The sequence below is a fragment of the Hesperophylax consimilis genome, chromosome 5 (assembly GCF_061612785.1).
Source record: "Hesperophylax consimilis isolate HC1 chromosome 5, BYU_Hcon_1.0, whole genome shotgun sequence".
NCBI lineage: Eukaryota > Metazoa > Arthropoda > Insecta > Trichoptera > Limnephilidae > Hesperophylax > Hesperophylax consimilis.
In genome coordinates, this window is record NC_142840.1 from 27,340,587 (window position 1) to 27,366,367 (window position 25,781).

General features: G+C 36.4%; 1 protein-coding gene across 2 annotated transcripts in view; it reads left to right on the plus strand.

The window, feature by feature from the left end:
* The first annotated feature begins 2,146 nt into the window (after nucleotides 1-2,146).
* LOC149423726 (uncharacterized) overlaps nucleotides 2,147-25,781 on the plus strand; it is a 34,071-nt gene continuing 10,436 nt past the window's right edge. The window contains exons 1-4 of one of the 2 annotated variants that reach the window (XM_089631779.1): nucleotides 2,147-2,860; nucleotides 23,226-23,309; nucleotides 23,421-23,750; nucleotides 24,094-24,257. In XM_089631779.1, coding sequence (XP_089487905.1) covers nucleotides 2,549-2,860; nucleotides 23,226-23,309; nucleotides 23,421-23,750; nucleotides 24,094-24,257 — 890 coding nt within the window. In that variant the 5' untranslated portion in view covers nucleotides 2,147-2,548. Of the gene's footprint in view, nucleotides 2,861-23,225; nucleotides 23,751-24,093; nucleotides 24,258-25,781 lie in introns of both variants that reach the window. The other variant, XM_089631778.1, reaches the window with a different exon arrangement.

Consider the following 25,781-nt stretch of genomic DNA (forward strand, 5'->3'; position numbering starts at 1 on the left):
GAAATAACCGGTCCTTAGTTAGCTATTTTTAGTACTTGAATAATATTGATCTCACAAGAACTCTAAATGCAAACGATTTGCTTCGTTCCGTTGCCATAATTGAATTCTCGGCTCGCAAATATATAAGCAACATAAAATGTTTATAATATTTTAAATGTTGAGTGTCCGGGCCTGAGTTGAGGGGGCTTTGATTTGTTTCGTGCTTAGAGAGCTTTTTAGTTGTTCACCATCTATTGAACTATCAGTAATAGAGTATAATTAGGTAATATTATTTTGTAACCTGTTCTCGACCAGTTTTGTGCCTTTCGTTGTTTTTTTTTTATATTGCGGTGTATTTAAAAAATATTTATATAAATCTTTTCATAAATTTCCACATAAAGTATTCATTCCAGAACTTATTTTGGTTTTTAAAAGGTGGACGCTTTGAAAAATTGTTGAAGAAAATTGAGACGAAATTTTTAAAAATATGTACGTGTTTATTTTTATTAGCACCTCAACTCAGGCCAGGGACACTGAATCAATTCAGGCCTCTTATTTATTAAGAGGAAGCTTCAAGCCAAAATGTGTATATTCTTGGTATACCTTATATCGTAGGTAATAGGCATTCAAATCGTTTGACAAACGGAGACTAGAAACGTTCGATTTCAAGCAAAAAACTGGTTTTTACTTATGTTCTAAATAATTTTATAAGAAAGCAAAAAAGTTAATCAAGTGAAACTGTCACAGATAATCTTAGCTATAAAACTGTATTTTTTAAAAGTTTTTTCCTTTATGTGTTCATACATTTCTATTGAAAATATATTTTTTGTAGTAGTTTGCATTTATATTTTTTATTGAGTAATTTTTTTTTATTTGTATTGTACTCAAGCGAAGCGATAGGAAAACCTTCAATTTAACTAAATCATATTTTTTGGTTTTCATAATGTACACCAATTCGTTCTAAAGGTTAATCAAAATAGTGATTTGGCATCAAGCTTCGCCTTAAGATCCTCTTATGTAATAATGTTGGAAGTCATTCTACAGAAGGTTTTGTGAGAGGCCACTTTGATTCAGTGTCCTGGCCTGGGTTGAGGTGGTTTTGAAAAACTAGGTATCTTCTTAGTTAAATTAAAAGTAAATCATTTTACCTGACCAATATTCTCCATTCGCCGATGTAAGAGTAATGAGTAAGATTAAGAAAGGGTCGCTCAGATGGTTTGGTCATGTAGAGCGAATGAACGAAGAAAGGAGAGTAATGAGAATATATGACGCGAATGTGAATGGTAGAAGAAATTGGGGATGCCTGAGGAAGACATGGCACGAACAAGTGAATCAGATACTTGAGTCGGGCCATGTCAAGAGTCAGAATAATAGAAGGGTATGTATGAGATGATGTATGAATGTGAATGAGGCAAGGAGTGTGTACCAAGCAGAGTTCTGTTGTAAGGCGGTCGGTCCTCTGCCTACCGCTGCGGAAACGGCGTGTTGGTTAGTTAGTTAGATTCTCCACGAAATAAAATACACTTTAAAGGTCATTCTACATTCTGAAGTACCTATTCAATACATTTTTAGTATTTTTTTAACGGATACATTATATAATTTGCGATACATATTTTCCCAAATGCATTCTTGTCATGGCGTCGCTATTTCAAACAGCTTACAAAAGTCAAATTCTTTTCCAAGGCCAAACATTATTTATGACGATTAAAGCGAAAAAAAAACTTGTTTTCGTAAGTTCTTTTTATCTCTGAGCTTTTGGTGCAATTGAGGAACTAAAGAAAAGAATTTAAATATTTTTGGCCCACTAGAACAAAGCAGACTGCGAGAGCTTTCTTACTTCTAAGAAGCTTTCAATATTATTTAAATCTTTCGGACATTTGTTGTTTTGAAAAAGTGTTTAAACGTGCTAGTTATTTTCGATAGAATAAGTATGAATTTATTATTCAAATATCAATATATTATTAAAACGGCAACGCTATTAATAAAGTTGGTGGAGCATGGGGGCAGACACGGGCAGGCGAGGCGGCGGGAGGGTGGGCGAGGGAGAGGGGGTGGGGGGGGTGAGCGGCTCCTTATTGACCGGCCGCTTGGGCCTCGGCAGCCTTCGGGCGCGCTCGGCTCCCCTCGGGTCCCGCCGTCCCGCGCAGCGCAGGGGGCGCCAGCGTACACCGTGCCGTACGATCACACCGCGTCCCGAAAGTGCGACGTTGCCGCTCTCCGGTCTTGTAGATTGTAGACTTGTTCATAGCACTCTGACGCGGGTCGCTCTGTTTACAGCTCCGCATTTACTCGTGTTTTCTGTCTAACGTTCGATAGACGAGTTATTTTCGCGGAATATGGTATTTGATAGTAGCGCGCGATATTTACAGTGGAGATGACCGCGAGTGAATTGTCTCTGTGTCTGATTATCTGTCAAGTGTGAGTGCCGGTCTGTTTGCTTGCTTCTCGAGTCAAAGCGGAGCAGACTAGCAGAGCACCCTAAGAACTAGGAAGGATAGACCGAGAGCTTTGCGCGCCAGGGAGTGAGATGCGCGCGATCGTCTAAGACTTGCAAGTGTAACTCCTCGCCATGTCCGAGGCAGGCAGAGGCTCGTGGGGCGGGCGAGAGGACAACTCGTGGTGGGCAGGGGGCGAGCAGCTGCAGCAGCAGGCCCTGCTGGCCCAGCAGGAGGACGCCGCCCGCTCGGCAGCCAACGCGGCACACCAGCTCTTCAGCTACAAGATGGCGGCTTCTCCGCCCGCAGCCTACGACTACAGGCTGGGTATGGGGGGCCTGCGAGCGGCTCCGGGAGACCCTCCCCACTGGTGGTACTCCGCCGGGGTGGACTCGCTCCACCAGCCCCACCAGCTTCAACTCGCTACATCTGCGCCATCGCCGACGGTATGTCCATGTCCTTCTTTATTCCTTCCGACCTAGAAGCAATCCTTTGTGGTGCGAGCTCCAAGCACGCCGAAGGCTGCCGCGCTGTTCTTGAATTTTTCGAAAGTGTTGCGGCGTCCATTTTCAAGGCGGTCTTGTGGAAGCCACCTTCGAACAATCTAAACCGTTCTCTTTCGTTTCAAACTCGACTCGCATAACTACTGCATCGAACGAATCACCCAAATATTGTGAAAATACAGGCATGACTTGCCACAAGAAAAATAAAGAGATTTTAACCAGAGGAAATAAGCGATAAAATCCATTCGCCGAATGGATGATCCGTGACAGTATTATGACACGAAGTCATTAGCATTTAATGTAAACATTGTGTAAGCATGTTCGTTATCCGTCTCGAGGAAGCATTTGGCGTAAAAAAACAGTTTGCTATTCCATCCGGAGCCCGCTGCCTCTAGCCGCTACCCGCTACCAGTGGAACACGTGGATTTCTAAAACAAAGGAAATAATGTTATTGTCCACGTATACCCGTACCTACCCAGAGTGCGGGCCGGGTGGACCTATACCTACTGCCCACCAAACCTACCAGACCACCTAAATAAAGGCCGAACTTCGTAACGACAAGTAATAATCTTTTGGCACTGAATAAAATAATGCAATCGCACTGAAAGCTAGAAGACTGTCTATGGTAGCGGGCGGCCATGTGGGCGTGAGTAATATTTACTCGCGCATTTCAGTTTAGCTCATTGACATTGATAATGGCAGCCGGCGCGGTGATAAAAAGACCGGCCTATTGTTGACAACAACTACTAACGACTCGCGCCATTCACTGAAGCTAACGTTGTTTACAAACAAACCAAAAAAGCTTGCGCGTTATTTGATTGAGCTGGCTTTGTTATTCCAACTGTCAACACTCAAAACACTATCAATCTATCAATGGTTGTCATTCATGTACCAATTACTGTTTCATTCGTCTTTGAAATTTAAAAGGACTTACTTTGTTGTTTCATTCTTACAAGAAGATGCTAATTTTATGAATGCCTTCGTGGGTATATTTATACGATTTTAATTTTTCATTGATAAAAAGTAAACAGTCGCCCAATCCTTATAAGCGGTTGTGCTAACATATATTTTAAATGTCGATTGACTTTTTTATTTTGATTATAATTTTGTGCTGTTAACGATATGATATATGTATTGTAATATTGTATTTTAAACTGCGCCTGCTCTGTACCCCATTTAGTAATGTTTAAATAAATCTTCTTAATAGAAACGATATACATATTTACGTTTTTAGATTGATATTTGGAGAAGTAGTATAAATTGATGGGTGCAAAAACAACCATTGTATTTATTTATAATATTAAGGTTAATCGGTTTATTACCACGGTTGTAAATACATTGAATTAAATAGGTCCTTATTTTAAGATAAAAACAATATTCGAACCAAAGTCCATTTTCTTTTACCTTCTCTTTCCTTTACCCGCCATCACTGGCAGGGTGGTGCCTAGCTATAATTGCCTGTCCCAAAGGGGTTAAAACAATGGAATTTAAATGATTTATTGCCCCTTCGCCTGCTTATGGAGTTAACGAATTTGAGCATTTCGATCAGTATAAATAATGCAGAATGGAATCGAAGGTACGGGTAAAGTATTTTAAAAAGTGCACGGTTCAAATCGGTTAGAAATTTTTTTAAAAACACCCGCCCGCAGTTTCATCTTACCTTGCGGTAGACCTTATAATACAGTGCACCACCACATAAGCAAGAATCTTTCAAAATAATTTCGATTTTACCAAGAAAATTATGAGACGAACGAATATACTATAAAAAGTTCTATAAATTGATGCAGAACGATATGTTATTTGGGCTTCGGTCGATGTTCTCTGTGAAGAATGTGATAATAATTATTTCAAATTTAAATTTTATTCATCCTTGCCACTTAACCGCCGCACTCTAACCAATTGAGGAAAAAACAAATTTGAAGAGCAGCATCGTAATTAGGAAAACCGTATGCGGCAAGATGAGAGAGATAATGGAAGAGATCTAGAATTATCCCCCAACCGAGCTCTTGATAGCTGCTTGTGCAATGTTAGCAGATCGATACCGCTCTCATTACTTACTCAAATCAGTAACGGCCTCCGATGTCTTAAATCCTCTGTTAAACTCAATCAAAAAGACATGACGAAAATGTTGATTTACTTGTACTAGGTATTATTCCATTTTCTTTAGCCAACGATTAGCCCAAACTTTTTTTAATCGAAAAATTCAAGACGTATTCAATGAAAAAAAAGTACTATGGCCATGTGTTAAGTTGGCCTGCAAATGACGAATTTTATGTAGCTAGCATGCCAATGTGTGTCCTGCACTTGGTTGTGATGGTTTTCATTCAATCCATTTCAAATAACAGTTCTTAGATACAGCAAAGAACGCTGCGAACTAAAGCATCAAAACATTATTAAAAATATTGGTAAAGGAGCCGAAAATATTATCATTGATTGGATCGATTTACAATCTTCAGAAATATCGCACGGGATTATTAAAAGTCACTGGATTCACTTGCTCTTGTATTTTTTATATTGGAAGATCTTATACATATAAATAGCAGGCGAATTTGTGTCCTGGCTTTGGCTGTGATAGCTTTGATTCAATCCACACCAAAGAACGGTACATAGTTGCATTGTAACTAAGAACTTAAGGATCATACCATGTTGAAATTTTTTTATAAACAAACCGAAAATGTCACTGATCGATCAATTTACAATATTCAGAAAACCACGTTTGGTTCTTAGAGTTGACTACAGTACAAAATACGACGGATTTGTCATGAAAATAGTTTTGTATGCCATTGTCGCCACTGACATTAAAAGTACCTATATAAGTGATATGAGATCGATTTCATGTGGTTTTCCTTTAAAACAATTTTCGATCATTCTGAATGTTTTCTTTGGCTCTGTTCCTGATTAAACGGATGTGTCCTACATATATTTATTAATTGAGCGTTCAATATCCATTTAACGGGATTATCGTGCAACATGAGACAATACACTTTGATTGATGTAGATATTCCACCTGCCGCAATGACGTCGAAAGGATTGAAAGACAGTTAATTCAACATCTCGACGAAATTGCTTGTATTCAAGAAGATTGTCTGAATGCAGGCTGGCGTCAAACTTGTCGGGAAGTTCAGAAACAAAGGTAATTAATTTTGTTTCAAAGAATAGGGTTGCCGATTTGGAGTTGAAAAATACAAATGATCTGTTGGAATTCAGAAACAAACGGATAAATTCCAATATTAGTGGTAATGAGCGTATAATAATTTATATAATTCGAAAATTAATTGAATTAAACATTTATAGGCAGTAAAAAATATGATAAGTCCGCAAATCCCCTTGCATATTTAATTGAATTGTTAAATAATTATCTCCCCTATGGTGTGGGGAGAACAGTGAAACCTGTATTCAGCAAAGTGCCAATAAACCCCTCTTAGTTGAAACAAAAGGATTTCGGTTAATCCGGACGGAAAGGGTGCGTGCTTCGCAAATTCCCGAAATAAAACTTGAATGAATTTTATCCGATTTCGTCCGTATGATATCCGATCATTAAGTTCAGTATTTCGTACTTCTCATCAGAACTCGTCCATTCTATTCTGCTCAAGTAACAGAGGCAATAAATGAGTTGCCTATGCAACCGTGAAAACGGTTTTCGTAGTTATGCTGCGCGAGGGGTCCAGAGGGGTAGGCGGGATGGGGCGGTGCGGGGGCGCTGGGTGGGCTGCCATACACCCACCCACACCACCCACTCCACAGTCTCCACCCAATCCACCCGGGGAGGGTGCATGACGTGGGTGGCGCGGGTGAACCCCCATGCGGGGCTGCCTTCATTAGGGTGATCCTACTTTCTGGGAAGATCCAAATCGTAAACATCCAGTCTTGATATTTTCAGAATACAAAGTGAAATTGAGGGATTTATTTTATTCAAACTTAGAACGGAGAACTTGTATTTTTTTAAACGCACGTGATCTAGATAAAGGCAAAACCACTAAACCGCAAAGTCTTCTGTGAAAAATAAATAAATACGCATCATTTTACCATTTTTATCGCTTAATATTTTTCTTAGTTTTGGTTTGCTACAGTGTTTTAAAGAAATATATTATGTGGGATGTAGGTACTACTAATACTTTTGATACTTGTGTTACTACCCTAAAGGCGTAATTTTTTATCATATTTTTACCTGTGACTACTTATGACGACATAAAAATCATCATGTTCTTGGGTACCATGCACATTTCTTTTATGGATCAAGTTGCTTTCGAACTTATTATGTACTGTATGCAATTTCATAATTTTTGTTACACATTTAAATTAAATGAGATAGATACTTCGTTTGCGATATAATATGCTTATTCTTATAAAGATACCAACAAACTTAATAATGCAGTGAGTTATGCAAAACATTTCAATTTTTCCCATATAAATTTATTGTTCTCCGGAAAGTTTCCTCTCTGTGTTGCCATTCCTCCCGTTGGGTAGAGGGGTGGGGTATCGGGGAAGGGGGGTTGGTTAACCTTTTAAAAGGGGAGAGTGGGGCTGAAATTGGAAATGGCGGAGGGGGAAAGGCGGGGAAATGGAAAAGGGGTGGAAAGAGGGTATCCTTCCGTTAGGCGTGTGCTTTTAATTAAACTACTCATTTCAAACAAGTGTTTTAATTTCGCCGCCATTTTGAATTATTAATTAAAATGCCCCTTTTGTTTAGGATGGCAAATTTTGATACATTATTTTTGTTCGAAATTATTACTCCGTTCAAAAAATGGTAACGTGCTTTGTTCAATAGAATTAATGTTTCTTTGTTCTGATACCAACTACCTACTAACCAACACCACCTCGGCGTATGTGATATCGATCGCTGGAAAGTGAAAAGCTTTATCCAGAAAGATTTTCATTAAATCTTCTTGGGTTGATATATCATATTCATTTCATTCAAAGAGCGTGATGGAATTGTTAATTCAAACAGAAAAGCTCTAAAGATTTCATTACGCCAGCGCTCATACATAGTTCGAGAGTTCTTTTTACTAGGTCACACAGATTTACTACTGTATAGTTAAAATGTTTCCAAATTACGCATGGACGAGCAAGAACTTAATTAACCGTTATGTACTCGGAACTGTTATTAATTGCTTCGCTTTATTGGGGAAAATAAAAATTGTTTAAACGCTTTCCTAACACAAACTAGATAAATAATGTTCTCTTTTAAAGTATCTTTCTAACACAGTAATCATTCATAGTAACAATATTTAAGACAGCATTGGAGTTGTTTTCCCTAAATTTTATGATTCAGAGCTTAAACCAAACTTGTGAAGGTATTCGTCTGAATTTTTCGGAAAATCTACTACCTACTGAAGGATTCGACTATAGCGGAGGTTCCCAACCTTATCTTGTCCATCGCAACTTTAAAAAAAAATTTATTAGTGAAAGTTAAATGACATTTGCAAGGGGAAGCTCACCACGACGCGTTTTGCAGTATGGTTGATAACGTGTTAGCTATCGGTGCGGGTTCGATCTTCTGCTAATATAGTCCTCCATTATTGCACAAGCGAAATTTTCCACTTATAATGATTGTGGATTTTAAACATTTTGAGATTATTATTTGTAACCCGGGAATGTTATCTTTCTAAATTTGAAGTTATAGAAATCTATTCTCTAGGTATTATTTATACATTTCTATAAGGATTTTTGAAAAAAAATTATCAAAACAAAAAATACTATTAATCCATCAAAAATACCTAATCACTAATTTAACGGTTCACGTGTAAGATTATTGCAATGATACCTATGACTTAATTGAATTCATTAGGATTTTCGCCCTTCACTGCCCCCTTGGAGCTTTTAACCATGTCAGAAGGCTTGACAACCGCTTGCCCCACACGTGTACCTACACGGTTGGTATTATCCGTATGAGATCGGGTCGTTTCTTGTGCGCAACAAGATCGACTGTGAAATGATTTGCCTATTTACCTATAGGTGTTTCCTTCTTAGTTGCTCGATTTCTACACGGTTGGCCTATTATCCGTGTGAGATTGGGTAGTTTCTTGTGCCAACAGACAGGTCGGGTGTGGAATGTTTCGTCTATTAAGTATTTTTCTTCAATTTTTGGTTTCTTCAAGAACCAGTTTCACCAGCCTTCATTTAAAAAGACTCCACACAGCATTCCTAAATACTACATCATAATTATTATAATCTCTGAGCGAAATCTCCCAACTGTGGAGAAAATCAACCAGAATTTTATACGAAATTACCTTATACAGGGTGTCCGGAAACTCGTAGTACAAGCGGGAAACTGGTGAATCTACATCACATTTGGAGTCGATTTTGTAGTATATTTTTTTTTATTTGAGCTTTCGTTATCGAGTAAATCGAGTTTGAAGTTGATTTTTTTATTTTTTTTTTTTTTAATCAAATTCTTATAAATTATTACTGAAGATCAAAGTACCCAACTAATTAAAACTATTTGAAAGTAAAACAAATGAAGAAACTCGGATTTGAAGCATTATTTTGAAATCACCCTTCATTTAACCCGGTGTAATCATAAAATATTTCTGCTTTGCAGGGTTAAAACATCTGTTATTCAACCCTAAACACCAGAAAAAACTTTAACCCTAAAATAGCCGAAAAATATTTTTTTTTTGGTTTTTTTTTTTTTTTGAAAATGCTCAAATCAAAAAACTTTATGTTTTTTTGGGTTCCCCATGTGGTGTAGGTTCTCCAGTTTCCCGCTTGTACTACGAGTTTCCGGACACCGTGTATAGTGAAAATATTACACAAAAAGAAATTGTTAGGACATTATTAGTTTCGTATATTATAATGTCCTTAACCCTCCACCCGTCGCGCGGGGTCGCTAATGACCCCAAAAATAAATATGATAAAATTGTTGCTATAGCAAATATTTTATTTTGACTGATTATAGTCAGGTGATAGGGGCTGCATTGAAATAAAAAAAATAATTAAAAATTAGATATTTGTTTTTAATATGAAAACCAAAAAATCAAGAACGCACATTTTTTATAATTTTGAATCATACTTATTTTAATAGTAAACTTTTTAAACAAATCTTAACAATTTATACATAATTTATAACTATTTCAGTTCAATATAGACTTACTATTTCAACAAAAAAGAAATCAACAAAAAACATATAAACTTTTCCTAATCTAATTAGTCTTAGTTTTCTCTTAGAACGCAGTCATTGCATATAGTTTTGGTATGAATCGGACAAATGTTGCCCTTACAAAAATGACAAATAGATTTAAATTTTCTGTCTGTTTATCTTGGACAGTGAATACAGAGCTTTCTCATTGGTACGAGCTCATTATTATCATTAGGTGGCTGATCTTGAAGGGGAGGTGTAAACCGTCTTATGCACTGTTTGAATTCACGTGGCAAAGACAAAATAGTTGCTCGTGGTTGCAAGTTGCAATTGAGGTGCACATAGTGCAAATGCCAATGATTTCAAGTAAATTTTACGCTGCATATTGTTTATATGATTGGCCGTGTCCAGTATTATATGTACATTGAGTTCACCAACATCCAAAAAATTAATGACAGACGCAGTGGCCATCGTCGGCAAACTCGCGCAACAGAGTAGGTACCAATAAGCTTGTCCACTACGTCAACGCCCCCTTTGGTTTTATTATAAAAACTCATAATTTATGGAAGCTCGTCTTGGGGAAGATCATCATCGCATTCTTGCTCTGACTTTGTGTCGTGCTCACTAATTTTGTCAGGGTTATCCACATTCTCATCTTCATCCTCTTCACCACCAACTTCTTCAACAATTTCCTCTTCTAACCATCTCAAAATTTGTTGATTTTGTCTCGCGTTATAAAAAAGTAATCTAAAAGAAAAAAACAGAATTGTAAAATAAACTTTAACAAGAAAAAAAAAACAACGCACGAGTGCAATTTTACTTACGTCACTCGTCGCGCGGGGTCCCTCAGAGCCTCACGCCGAAACACACGTCTGTATCTCACAGCGCACATGCGCAGACTAAATTTCGGTGGCGCTAGCGTCAAGTATAGTTCCTTTTAGGAAGCTACTTAAAGTAAGAAATCAATGGGAACAATTAAAATGTAAACAATTAGCATTTCTGTAAAACCTGGGCTTTTAACCGTTTGAGTGCCAAAAAAATTCATACAGTTGCTTGTAAAATGCCACCAAAAAAACATTATTTTTTATGAAACTACCTATATATTTTTTTAAAACCCCATAAATTCGTTGAATTTTCAAGGATTTCGATGATTTTTTCGGTGTTTTATTAAAGAATATTGGTTTAGAATCACGCGGAGGAGGATCCCGAAGTCCAGGCGTTTCGAAAAAATGAGAATTTTACGTACAGACGTACGCGCAAATCAGAACACGACTGACGCAATCGACGCAAATCGACGATCGGCAATCTTCGCTAAAACACGAATCGACGAAAATCGACGATTGGCACCCAAACGGTTAAAGACCCCACGCGACTGGTCGAGGGTTAACACTAAAAACAGAGCTAAACGTCTCTTAGTAAATTAGTAATATAAGCAATATTACAAATGATTTCATTGTAAATTCATACGGGTAGCTAGGAAAATAAAATCTCAAACTGTAATCTTTTAAATTCGATGAAATACGAGTACATACTTGAAATGTCTAATATGTGCAGTTTGAAAACCAGCGATGGAATTTTCGAATGTTTTTTTAGTTTTACCCACATATGTACTTAATATTCCAGTATTTATTGCATAAAGAATTTGAAAGTGTACATTTTCAGTTTTATTTACTAGAAACATTTTCCTAATTCCCCAAACAAAAATTAAAAATTGATAATTTGTTGTAGGTATTGTTTGCATTAAAAATTTACAAAGTGTGTATTTTTGAGTCATACCAATGATACATTATTTACTTTTAATCCGATCGGAAAAAAGTTTTCATTAGGTATAGCTTTTAAATATTTAGGTAAATACTAAATAATAAATAAAAAGAGCACGAAAATTAAATCATTAACCATTTTGTTACATGCTACTTTTGACGTCCTTCATTTCAAGGCCAACGAGTTGGTTTGGGCGATCAGGACACATAATAATGTTATTTATTTATTTGGCCTCTATAAAAAAGACCTGCGAGAACGCACTACCTTTTTCACTGAACGATGCGATGTTGCTTTGATATTTGATGTGTCTAAATTAAATGTAAAAGTACAATTTATGTAAGAAATGCAATTAAAGAATGATTTTTCCATCTTATGGTTATAAATGCATCCGTTATCACTTATTATGACGGGAAACGTATTATGATAAAATAATAGAAACTAATAATATCAAACCCCAGTAGAGCTATTTATTACAATGAATCATTTATCTTCGTTGGCCGTGACTTCATTCACGCTGTTTCCCCTCATCTGGCTGACGTACATTCCTTGCTTCATTCACGTTCATATATTATCGAGTCATACATATTCTTATGTTTTTTTACTGTTGACATGTCCTGGCTCAAGGATTTGATTCACTTGGTCGTGCGATGTCTTCTTTGGGCGCTCCCGATTTATTCAGCCATTCACTTTCGCATCTTAATACTTTCCCCCCTTTTCGTTTTTTTTTGCCCAAATCGGGAAATTGTTAGGTATATGCTCTTCGGGCCTACGGAATCATATTTGATACTTTAGGTTTTTGTTAAAAATACAGGATTTTCCAATAAGAGGTGTTATTTTGATATTTAATCGTAAAAAAATCAATGGTTTCGTTGCTTGTGTGGCACGAAGCGCCGTCTTGTTGAAAGTAAACGTCCAGATCAATACCATCCAATTCCGGCCATAAAAAATGATTAATCATCTCTCGATAGCGCAATTCATTCACCGTAACTGTTGCTCCAGCCTCATTTCCGAAAAAGTAAGTTCCAATGACTCCGCCGGACCATAAACCGCACTAAACAGTCACGTTGAGGATAGAGAGGCTTTTCAACAATAACTCTTGGGTTTTCCGAGCCCCAGATGCGACAATTTTGCTTGTTGACGAAGCCACCGAGGTGGAAATGGGCCTCATCACTCATTCACTCAAGTGAATTTTAATAATTTCAATGCGTTGTTGAAGCGTGTATCGTTCCATTTTTATTAATGGCGTAGTTTCTACTTGTCAAATGTCAAAAATGACAGCTTCAAAAGTAACATCTACCGAAATAGCGGGCTATTCAAAATAACACCTCTTATTGGAAAACCCTGTATATTGGCTGGTTATGCTGTCTAACACAGGCTCGGGTGTCGGATTAAAGATCGGAAGGCGTGTAATTTGACTTCTACAAACTACTTGAATCTGATCTGCGACGAATGGATTTTTCGATTTTTTTTATTCCAATATGTTCCATTTCAAAATGCAGGTTAGTGGTTATAATTGATTTTTAATAAATAATATGATATGCAACTGTTGTTCAGAGTGTTTATTTCATTGTTATGATATAAAATGATGCATCTCACACTATTTTCTTGAAGGTTTTCATGTGTTTCTTTGAAGTATCATAGGCGATACCTGGGGCCTCTAAATGGGCCCTTTAAAATGATGAATGACTGTAAAATTGAACGAGAGCTGTTTCTACATATGATTCAAAATTATTCAGATTTGAAATGCAGCCATGGTTAGGGTAGTGATGATGACGATAAGCAAACAAGTGGACCAAGACATAGTATCCAGACAAATAGAGTCTGGATTCTATGGACATGGAGTCAGATGGTGACTGGAGGTGCTGCTGATAATTTCCGTTACAAGACAAAACATTGGTCACCATCGAACCCCTTAACTAATGGAGATAGATAGTCATAACATAATCAGAAAAATTGCGCATCACGGTAGCTCAACCAACCTGCGTCAACTCTTAACAAACATATTTATTTACTAGCTGTATCCCGCCACGCGTTGCTGTCGCTCAATCTGTCTGTACAGATAGAAAAAAACAGTAGCTCGTGTTGCTTTTACGTTCAACAGACAGCATAAAAAACATGTTTGTCCTACAGCTTATGCTGTTTTTCAAAAAAGCTTGTTTTTACCAGGCACAGGTTACATCTATATAATATATATAAAAAGACGCAGTTTCGAATGCAAAGTTATGTCAAAATTTCAAAGCAATCGGCGAAGAACTTTCTGAGATTTAAGATTTTGAATAAACGAACTTTATGGTACTTATCGGTACGTTTAAAAGTAATTTCTGCCTAAATAACAAAAATGTATTCCATCAAATACCTAAGCTCCCGGGTCTGAGGAGGTGTATAAGAATGGTCTAAATATGCACAGAACTTAGATCTTTCTCCACAGATCCATGCATAAATGGCATTAAAATTAGACTATTAGTTATTTATTTTTAAACCGCGTAACAAAACAAGTAATCCACGATGAAATTTTGGAATAGCCTACTCAAAATACCAACTACATAGTTACGATACGATACGAATGTACCACCCCAGCCAGGAGCAATCCTGTCCCAGTACGATCGGTACACCAGGGGGCACTGATTAGTTAGGATAAAACACTTGCTCTGGGGATGGGGAGGATGTTGGAGTTCAATCGACCGGTGTACATGTCAACCAAAAAAGACAATATTTAGGACGGGCAGGAATAAAAAAGTTGATTAAGCATTGTTTTTTCATGTCTTCCTTCTTGTCTCTTTTTGGATCTTGGCTCTTCTTGACTCTTCTTGACTCTTCTTGGCTCGCCTTGACTCTTCTTGGCTCGCCTTAACTCTTTTTGCATCTTCTCGCCCCTTGTTTCGTCTTGGCTCCTCTTATCTCTTCTTGGTTCTTCTTAGCTCTTATCATTTATTTTTGGTTCTTCTGGACCCTTGGATGTCTTTGGATGATTTGTGTAGCGCCGTTTTTGTGAAAAATCACCCTTTGGTTCTTTTTGGCTATCCTTGACTTTTCTTGCATATTGCGTCTTCTCGCGTCTTCTCGCCCCTTCATAGCTCAACTCGGTTCGTAATGGTTCTTCTTGACTCGCCTTAACTCTTCTTGCATCCTCTTTCCCCCCTCTCTTGCCTCTTTTTGCCTGTGTTTGCTCTTCTTGGCTTTTCTTGACTTTTCTTGATTCTTTTGGCTTCCTCGCTTCTTCTCGACTCTTCTTGGCTCTTCTAGTCTCTTCATGGTTCCTCCACCCCTATCCCACTTAGTACTTCCTCTTCTTGCTTCTTCTCCTTCCCCTTACTTCTCCATGCCTCTTTTTATCTTCGTCTTGATTTTTCATGCTTCTTCTTGAATATTCGAATCGAAAATTATATGAGTGAATAAATCTGTTTACGAATAAAGAAGTCTCTTCTAAAATACATCAAAAGAACCTATTCCAAAAATGAACAGAATGGAGCTAGATCGGTAGTCTTTTACTTGTGTAATGAAATATTTAAGCACCTGGTATCAGCGTTATTTTATTTTAAATACTTTGACTTCCTGCGAGTACTAGAATTTAATATGTTATCTTAAATTCGTGGGCGTTGATACTGTTCGACCCAAAACTAGTTATTTACGGCCTCAAATAAAATGTCAACTGTTAGTAACCTAATTTTAATATGCCGATAACACATGTGCCTATGAGAATAATATTTGGTGCGCATTATCACGACCGTACATACCACGTTTAGCTCCGTTGTAACGTTTCCCTTGTTGTTATAAACGAAGCATGTCATGCTGCGTATAAACAGGAGACAAACCACGAGCCGAACCCGAATTATGAGAGAGGAACGAAGTAACCGCAAGCATCTTTTCGCGCCATTTGCGGTTGCTTCGTTCCTTTCCCTAAATTCATGATTCGGCTCGCGGTTTTTTCTCCTATTTATACGCAACCTAATAGAATAATTAGAGGTTATGCAATGGATCTCTTAGGAGCAGGACGATAAGCATTCTTTGCGGCAATATATTGTATACTTATACCCGAAACGTGTGAACAAGAACTAATCAGATTATTGAAGCCGTATTCAGACGTGATTAAGACTAATCATATTTTTATACGTAAATACTAATCATTTGCCAATTTGCCTAACACTCCCAAAGGGCATTTTTCGGATTTTATAAAACAACTTACAATCAAACCAATTGCTCTGTTCTGTAAGATTTGTGTGAAAAAATATGTACACAAAAAACATGTTTATAAAAAGGGCTAGAATTTTCGTGGTCAAAATTAGGGGTAATGTAATCTCGAGAAAATTAACGAAAATAAGGTTTTTTTCTCGTTCTATATAACATATAAAGCTTAGGTTCCCAATTTTAATTAATTTATTGGACAATTTGTATAGCGCCGCTTTTGTGAGATATCACCTCAGTTGCGCTTTAACCAACTAATAGGTCGCGAAAGGTTTTCTGCGGGTTCCCCGCCCAAACAGTAAAAACAGTAATAATATTCATTTTTAATTAAATTGTTAAGTTTGATTTGAATAGCATTATAATTTTTAATATAATATCCGGATATAACCTGCTATTTACATATTTCTAAGCTTAAATACAGGGTGTCCGGAAACTCGTAGTACAAGCGGGAAACTGGTGAATCTACATCACATTTGGAGTCGATTACGTGGTATATTTTTTTTTGATTTGAGCTTTCGTTATCGAGTAAATCGAGTTTGAAGTTGATTTTTTTTTTTTTTTTTTCTTTTTTTAATCAAATTCTTATAAATTATTACTGAAGATCAAAGGACCCAACTAATTAAAACTATTTGAAAGTAAAACAAATGGAGAAACTCGGATTTGAAGCATTATTTTGAAATCACCCTTCATTTAACCCGGTGTAATCATAAAATATTTCTGCTCTGCAGGGTTAAAACATCTGTTGTTCAACCCTAAACACCAGAAAAAACTTTAACCCTAAAATAGCCGAAAAATATTTTTTTTTGGTTTTTTTTTTTTTTTGTGAAAATGCTCAAATCAAAAAACTTTATGTTTTTTTGGGTTCCCCATGTGGTGTAGATTCTCCAGTTTCCCGCTTGTACTACGAGTTTCCGGACACCGTGTATAAAAATCAGAATTTTTTATATTATTTATTTTTATTTATTTAAACATCTGTGTTTTCTTTACACCTACGAATATCATTAAACTGGGGAAAATTTATGGGCAGTTTAAATTTTCAAAATCCTCCAGAAATTCCTCTCCTCCCCGCTCCATCGTCGGGGTCGCGGTCACGTGGCTTTTGTAGTAGAATGTTCTGTTGATCACAAATTGTTTTAAGGCTTAAATAAACCTACAATTTGATGACAATGTTAAATTTGCATTTCTGTGAAACACTCTCAACCATATAATTTAAAATCTCTGGTTAAATGTTGGCATTCAGTTGGTCGATGTTGGTGCTTCCACCCTTGTTACCGTGAGTTCAAGGCAGACTGGTTTCTGTATCCTTCAGCTTAATCTGCTACAAAATCCACACAAATAACGCCACCTCGTTAAAAGAGAATACTCGTTGCAACCGAATCATTACCAACAAATGTGTATTTTTATCAAGTGTCTTGTGAAATAATCGTAACGCTCAGTTGCAAGTACTCGCGAACCTTCGGGCGGGTGAAAGTCTGGCATACAGAGCGAGATAAAATTTATTTATAATTCTTTATTACTATAAATTTTATTAAATATGGCTGATAGATAGCATTGTATGCTTGCTAACCCGTCCGCATAGTTTATGTGAAGGCTAAAAAATAAACAAATAAAAAACATCCAAAATCGACAGAACTCTAATAATAAAGTAACATTTAAAAAGTACCTGCTATAAAAAATACTCCTCGTATTAAAATCGGTATTTTATCGTTTTGGTTGTTCGTGAATAATAATATACAGGTGCAAAAAAGCCTTTTTTTGTTCGAGCTTTTATGTTGTGATTTTAAATAATGAAACCTTATGCTACATATAAACTATGATAAAATTTCTGCGAGGCGAGCCGCGAATTATGGTAATTGTGGTTGCTTTGTTTCTTTCCAGTAATTCGTGGCTCGGCTCGCGGAAATTTTTTCCTGTTTATATGTACCCGTACACGATTACAGAACGCTCCAAAATCATAATTTTTTTCTGGAAAATAATCGATCCATCGCACTGAAGATTTATGGTTCCGCGGCTGAAGAGAAAATGGGAAAGATCGCAATGGAGCTATCAGCGGCACAGAAGATTTTATAGCATTATAACTGTTCCATCAGCACCGACAATAAATGATTTATTTATGCACTAGGGAATTCTATGCAAGTTTGAACGGTTACGTATCAGTTGGAGATAAGGGCTGCCACCTCTCCGGGTTTGACCCGAAGTCTATGGGTTTGCATGGTGCATGTCCGGGCTACGGGTAGGGCTGCCACCTCTCCGGGTTTGACCCGGAGTCTACGGGTTTGCATGGTGCATGTCCGGGCTACGGTTTAAGTTAAAAGTTAAGAAGATACTGTGGAAGCTGTCGAATCACTTGGTTTGAAAAATGTCGACGAAGATAAACTTTATGACACGAAAATTAAACGAAGTATTTTCTCAGTTCGTAAATTCAACATTGCTTGTTGATTTAGGGACGATGGGTTCAGTTATTCAAAGTCACCTCAAGCAAAAAATAATTGGAAGATTAATTACAATATGAATTGCCAAAATTTTTTGAAGTTTTATAGAAAACTGAGCAAGAAAAGATGCTTAAACAATCCCTTCAGAATGAAAAATATAGTTTTAAGTGTCAAGCTGGTCCAAGTCAGCTTAGCACTAGCTAGGTCATTTATATTTTAAAAAAACCTTACCAATGGTAATTTACCATGACATTTTGCCTTAATTAAATAATTTATACTAAAAAAGTTTTATTTTAACAAAAAAAAAATATTTCTAAAATCTCCGGGTCTACTGTTTTTGAAAGGTGGCAGCCCTAGTTGGAGATAGGAATCGTACAGGAGGACCTCGAAAGAGCCGATCTATTAAAAATATCGCACGAGCGATCTATCGTCTTTTTCTTTCAATAATAATAATTATAGTTCAATCGATGTTTACCGCCACCACTCAGTGAATAAACTAAAAAAACAATATATTAGAATATTTGTAACTGATCCACAAAATGTATTTATTCTTACATGCACACTTTATCTCTATATAAATCTTTCTATGTTCCACAAAACACCCAATCGGGCGTAATATTTAATATAAGTTTATCATTATATAAGAAATAACTGAATGATGTTGTTGATTATTTAGGAGTATCGCGTAGGAGCGATTGCATTTATTTTTTTCATTTTATTCTTCTTGTAAGTTACTTGTATTATTCACATAAGTTATTTGTATTATTCACTTGTAAATTACGTATTACCAACCTGTTCTATTAATATAATATATTATTTTTATGCCATCTGTACTTTTTAAACTGGTTTATTTATTTTTCTCTTATACCTATTATGTAAATCTAAATGGAAAATTATATGTACCGTGCATATGTTAATTTTTTCATGTTTTTGGTTATTTTTTTGTTGTTTTAAAAACAAAACCTTCCGTTGGCACTGTATTATGCGTAAATCATGTATAATATGTATCATGTAAAAGCCCATCACGACGTTTAAATTAATAAATAAATAATAAATGGAAAATACGAGTTATCATATCAGTTATTTTATCGGGGTCAATAACCAAAGGCTTGTTTTGATGATCGTTCATAAGATGAAAATAATAAGATGAACATCTCTCATAAACGCAATTAGCGGAATCTTCTTACTATAATTTCGGTCATTCAGTTTGTGTACGTTTCAAAATAAACATTTATTCTTATTGCCCCATTGATTTCAAATAAATTTTTAAATGCTTGATTTAGCTTTATTTTATTATTTTGTACTAGGTTATAGTAGTTTAGAGTAAGCCTTTGAAGGGTTAATTTAGCTTTATATTATTTGTACTAGGTTTTAGTAGTTTTAAATAAGCTTTTGAAGGGTTGATTTAGCTTTATATTATTTGTACTAGGTTCTAGTAGTTTTTCTTTGTTAAGCTTTTTAAGGGTTGATTTAGCTTTATATTATTTGTACTAGGTTCTAGTACTTTTTCTTTTTTTAAGATTTTTAGTTATGAAGCAGTAAATAAACGGGTCATTATGGGACACTTCTAAGAATGCTGCGGGATAGTTACGTCTAGTTCGAATCGTTAAATTCAGTGATTAAAATCTAAAATTATAAGGACGGGTTGTTTCGGAGAACTTGAACAATTCTTCAAATTTCAATGTTAATTTTCAAGTTCTGTGAAAGATATTTTAAAGTTCTGTTTTTATTTCAGTTCTGTTAAGCCACTAGCCTATAATGATATAATAACAGAATTTGAATAGGATTTTCAATGAACGTTGAAATTTGATGAATTGTTCAAATTCTCCGAAACAACCCGTCCTTAGACTAAATGAATAATGTAAAAATACTTACGTAATAATTTATGAAATATACTTGATCATGATATGTTCTACAAGTGTGTAATTCTGCGTGTACATTTGCGAGCCGAAACGCGAGCCGAGCCTCGAATTATGGGAAAGAAACGACAACCGCAAGCGGCGTTCGCGCCATTTGCTGTCGCTTCGTTCCTTTTCCGAAATTCGACGCTCCGCTCGCGTTTCTGCTCGCAAATGTATTCGCGTCATAAGTTGTAAGAACATACAACTCTTTCATAAATATTAATTAAAATTTTCTCGTGATTTTGCCCGTGGCTAACATTTTAATTAATTCCGACGAATTTGTAACTATTATGTCCTTTTTTAACGGATGCCCACGGGATTTATATTTATAGATTAATAAAAAACAGTACCTTCAATAAGACGATCAATTAGTAACTTCCCGAGGCATTCAGTCTAAAAAATCTGAGATTTTAGTTATGTTTTATCAAAATTAATTAAAATATACCCCTCGAAAAAAACATTTTCTAGGCCTGGCAGGGCAAAATTGACCGATACGCCAGTTCCGAGCGCCGCATATTTTTGTACAAACCTTCTTTACTTACTTCGTTAGATTCCGACTACATTTTGAAGTATCGTGTAGTCATAAAGATTAATCTATTCTACAACGCGCTTTGCTAATCGGTATCCTTACTTCTTTTTCTTCTGTCAAATAGATTTGTTTTTGTTTCCAACTGTTTAAAAATGGAATTCATTCAAATACGAAGGAAAATCTGATTTGAAAAGATAGTATTCACTTACGATGTCGTTACCGTTACAATCCCTCGTTACATTTGAGTTCACTACCATCTAGCAAATAAGTGTGTTTATCTCATTAATGCTCAGAGGTCATATATCTTTAATAGACGGGATATAAATAATATCAATAAGTAGTGGTATTAGGTTACGAGGCACTCGTATTGATTTGACGGTTCGTTTCTCAATAATAATAATAATGAACTGCTTGTAGGCTCGTTTTGCAATGTGGCCTGAATATTTTAACCCTGTTTTATTATGGTAAAAAGTTTTATGTTCTTTTTATTTACGACGAAAGTTTGCGGCTGCCCGGCGTGAAGACTGGGGAAAATACGAAACTTTCAATGTTCATACTTCGTACATAAAGGATTTTTTGAACTTTTTTTCTGAAAAAGATTGGTCATTGCACCTTGAAAACTAATTAATCAATTTAGACAGCAGGGCTGGTATTTATTTCATATGATTATACATTAGCACATATATAACCCGCAGATTTAATAAATGTCAATATTCTATTAAAAAATATATCTTATTTATAATAGTGTTGTTTCCAGAATTACATACATATTTCTTTTTGGTATTTTTGGTTATTTGAACCTCCCGCACCAGATTTCAGCATTTTTTCAACCATTAAAAAATAATATAAATTAATAAAGATTATTTTTTTGTCTTAAGGCCAGTTATTTCATAGAATTTGAACAATTCATCATATTTCAATGTTCTGTGAAAGCTTTAGTCAAGTTCTGTTTATATTTCAGTTCTATTAAACAACTGGCCCATAATTAAATAATAACATAACTTGAATATAACTTTCACAAAACATGAAAATTAACTTAGTAATTTGAATTATTCAAATTCTGTGAAACAACTGGTCCTTAGTCCTCTAGCAAAAATAAACTTGCCTCTACTAGTTCTGTACAATACGGTTTACAGAATACGGTTTCTAGGCGAAATGTGGTTTTTGGTACACTGTAAATTAGAGTATTTTCTTGTAAAATAGTTATGATTTATGTTTTCTTCGCAATTATTGTTTTAGTCTCCCGGGTCTTGGCAGTATCCAAAAGCAATTAATTATAAATTATACCAAGCCCGCTAGCCAAGTACTTCCTGTTTCGTAAATTACTTCAGTATTTTGCTCCATTCAAACTAACGATCTATTTGACCTGCTTACTTTTGCAACGGTTGTTATACTATATTATTATTATGGTATAATATATTATTTACGCCCACGCGAAGAACCTATCACCAGTCACCACAGCATAATACCTATACAGGGTAACCCAAACAAAATAGTGCCAAGTGGAAGGCCAGAGGTAGAGCACCCCTAGGAAGGGTACCCAAATCAACCCCATATATTATTATTGAATCAAAAAAGTTTTAAAAATATTATAAAAAGTTGTAAAGAATAATATCTTGTATGTCAAGGCTTGAAAAAAAAAACGTAACTCAAAAACTACAAAAAAAATTGCGGAACATACATAAATGGGGGTGATTTGGGTACCCCTAAGGATGCTCTACCTCTGGACTTCCGCTTGACACTATTTTTTGGAACACCCTGTATGATATCGTGTAGGCCTTAATCATCCACTCCACTCGCTTTATGATTTATTATGCACAGTAAATTATCGCAAATATAATATATATTTTAAAAACAAACTAATGGCGAATACCTACAATCCATCACAATTATTGCAAAAAGCATCGTAATAAATTTTATTATATTTTATACAAAACGAAATTTGTTTGTATTATCTTGCTCCACTTAAGCGATTTTTGTCATATTATGCCAAGTTTGCAAAAACGTTATGAGCAATCGCTACACAACATGAGTTGTAAAACTCGTTTTTTCTTTTAAAAAAGTGTAGTAAAAAAGTTTAAAAAAACTGTATTTTTAAGTATAGATCTGGTTCTGTCTTTGCTGCCATTCTACCAGTATACATGTAAGTGAGCTCGAAAGATAGTTTAAATGGCGGCGCCTCATTAATCATTTCGGAACAGGCCTAGAGCACAGTTAATTAAGCATCTACTTACTATGTATTCTAAAAAGATTTACAGCTAGCTAAGCTAGCTTTTTCCCCCTCCCCACTTCCTTCGGTGTCACAACATACCCCAAATTGGGGATGGCGTAGTCCCACTGGCTCCAGGGAGTTGTGACTCTTGTGCTGTATTCATATTTTAAAATAAGTGCAAAATTTTGATGGTTTTTTTTTTTTTTTTTACAGCATCAACAGCAAAACCAGCATTCGTCGCAACAAAATTCACAACAGCAAACTGTGACGCAACAGTCACAGCAGAGCCAACAGCAACAGGCGCTCCAGTCCCAGCAGCAAGCGCTACAGCAACAGCTGCAGTCCGCGCAACAACAGCTGCAGCAACAGTCCCAGCAGCAGCAACAGTTGCAGTCCCAGCAACAGCAGCAACAACAGCAACAGCAGCAGCAGCAACAGCACCTCCAGTCCCAGCAGCATCTGCAGCATCCCCAGCAACAGCAACTGCAGTCGCAACAGCTCCAACAACTACAGCAACAACAGCAGCACCACCAGCTCAGCCAAGCCCAGGTGCCTCAGCCCACGCATATAGTCCAGAAGGGCAGGATGCCTCGAGGCAAGGCGGACATGAAGCCGCGTGGCCGCATGACAGCTTACGCCTTCTTTGTGCAGACGTGTCGCGAGGAGCACAAGAAGAAGCACCCCGATGAGAATGTCATCTTCGCTGCCTTCTCCAAGAAGTGCGCCGAACGGTGGAAGGTAGGCATAATGTCTTGTACACAATAATTTTTTTTCTGTAAAATTTCAAGATGAGATTTTTCAGCCATTCAGCATCTATAGTCGCTTCGTGCAGCATCTGTAAAACTCGTAGAGTGGTCACTCTTCTACAATACTCTCCTAGTCCTCATCATGCACCAAATGCGATAAAACGTTATTCACACTTTCTGCTTTCTATGAGAACCCTGACAATTCAATAGTGGGATCCACAGTTATTAGTTCCAGCTTATATTAAAGGTATCTGTATGCAGTTAACATCACCTTAGAATCCCCATCTTGCTAGCGTTGGCAGTTTACTATTATTTCGATTGGCATTTCTTTTCAGACGATGTTGGACAAGGAAAAGCAGAGGTTCCATGAGATGGCGGAGAGGGACAAGAAGAGGTACGACCTGGAGATGCAGAGCTACGTGCCCCCTAAGGGAGAGAAGGTGGGCCGCGGCCGCAAGAGGAAACAGATCAAAGACCCCAACGCGCCCAAGAGATCACTGTGAGTCTGACATGGTCATGAAAACCCCCTTTCATTCATTCATTGTTAACATGCAACCTCCATAAATGAGTTTATTTCAATATTTCCAGTCCTCAAGATTTATTTCTACCCATTGGTGTTATTATATTTAGATGACATGAAGCTAAAGAATAGGTTTCGCTTTTTTTTTTTTTAACTGACCTCCAACTCTCCCAACGCCCACTAAAACTACCGAATTCGGTCTACGCGTACTGCTTATCACGTTCCAAAAGTGGAACAAGTTTCGACGAGTTATTTATTTATTTTATTTAAGTTTTAATCCAGCAGGACTGGGAGGATAGTGCAATCCCAGTCTGCCATATTACATGAAATAAAACAGGGAAACAATAAAATAAAGTAAAAAAATATATAAAAATGGAAATAAGATAAAAAAAGAGAAAAAAAATAAAAAATTAGGCAGGTACCTAAATATAAAATTAAAATATAAATCTAAAATAAAATAGTCATATAAATAGGTAATACAATAAAAACAATAAATAAAAGTGGGTGTGTCAAGCCTACGCAAGACAGAAGTGAAACTTCTAGTTTCAGCTGATGCTTGGCGTGGCGCAGTTCGCTGGTGTCTGAGAGAGAGGAAAGAAGAGAAGAGAGAGAACGTTCGTGAGCGGCTCCCCCACCTCAACAAGGTTTCACTTCAAAAATGCCACAGCCGAGAATCGAACCTCGCTTAACTGATTGAAAGCCAACCACGCTGAGCACCAACTGTAAGCAAAGCCGCATAAATTGATTATATTATGTAGGTTCTGAAAATATGAGAGCTTGTTATGTTTTATAATGTTACCTACATCACACCCAAAATATAATATATTTTTAAAAATAATGTACAATGTACAGAAATAGAATCCCACACAAGATCGCGTAGTGCGCTCTAGCGAACGGATATTTTATCAGAGGGAGATAGTTTTAATTTTTTTTTCTGTAAATTATTACATATTATCAAAATAAATAAATTAATTAAATAAATGTAATACAATTATCATAATATACGGATTAGATAATAATTTTAATCCAACACAATAACGCAAAGCGCGCTCTAGCGGAGTAATGTTTTATCACAGTGAGATAAGTGTTTTTATTATTTTGCAATATTATTTTCTTTTAAAAAATGTTCTGACCTACTAAAAAATAAGATATTGAATGAAAAAGGCGTTAAAAACAAAAAAATAATGTGCGATGGCCGAGAATCGAACTCGGATCAACTGCTTGGAAGGCAACTATGCTGACCATTACACCACCAACGCCAGTTGTCGGGATGAGCTAAGAAGCATTTATATGTTACTTCAAAACTTTGACTAGATCAAATGAACTTTAATCGGTGGTGGGGGTACCCGCATTTTCGTTTCGGTCATGAGTCGGTTTTACTCCGGTCCTCGAAATTGCATGACGCGCGTAAAGAAGTTTCACTTCAAAAAAAACAATCAGATTAAGTTTAATTAAACCGTCCATCAGGGAGGTCGCCGCATCATCTGCATCCATCGCTCATTG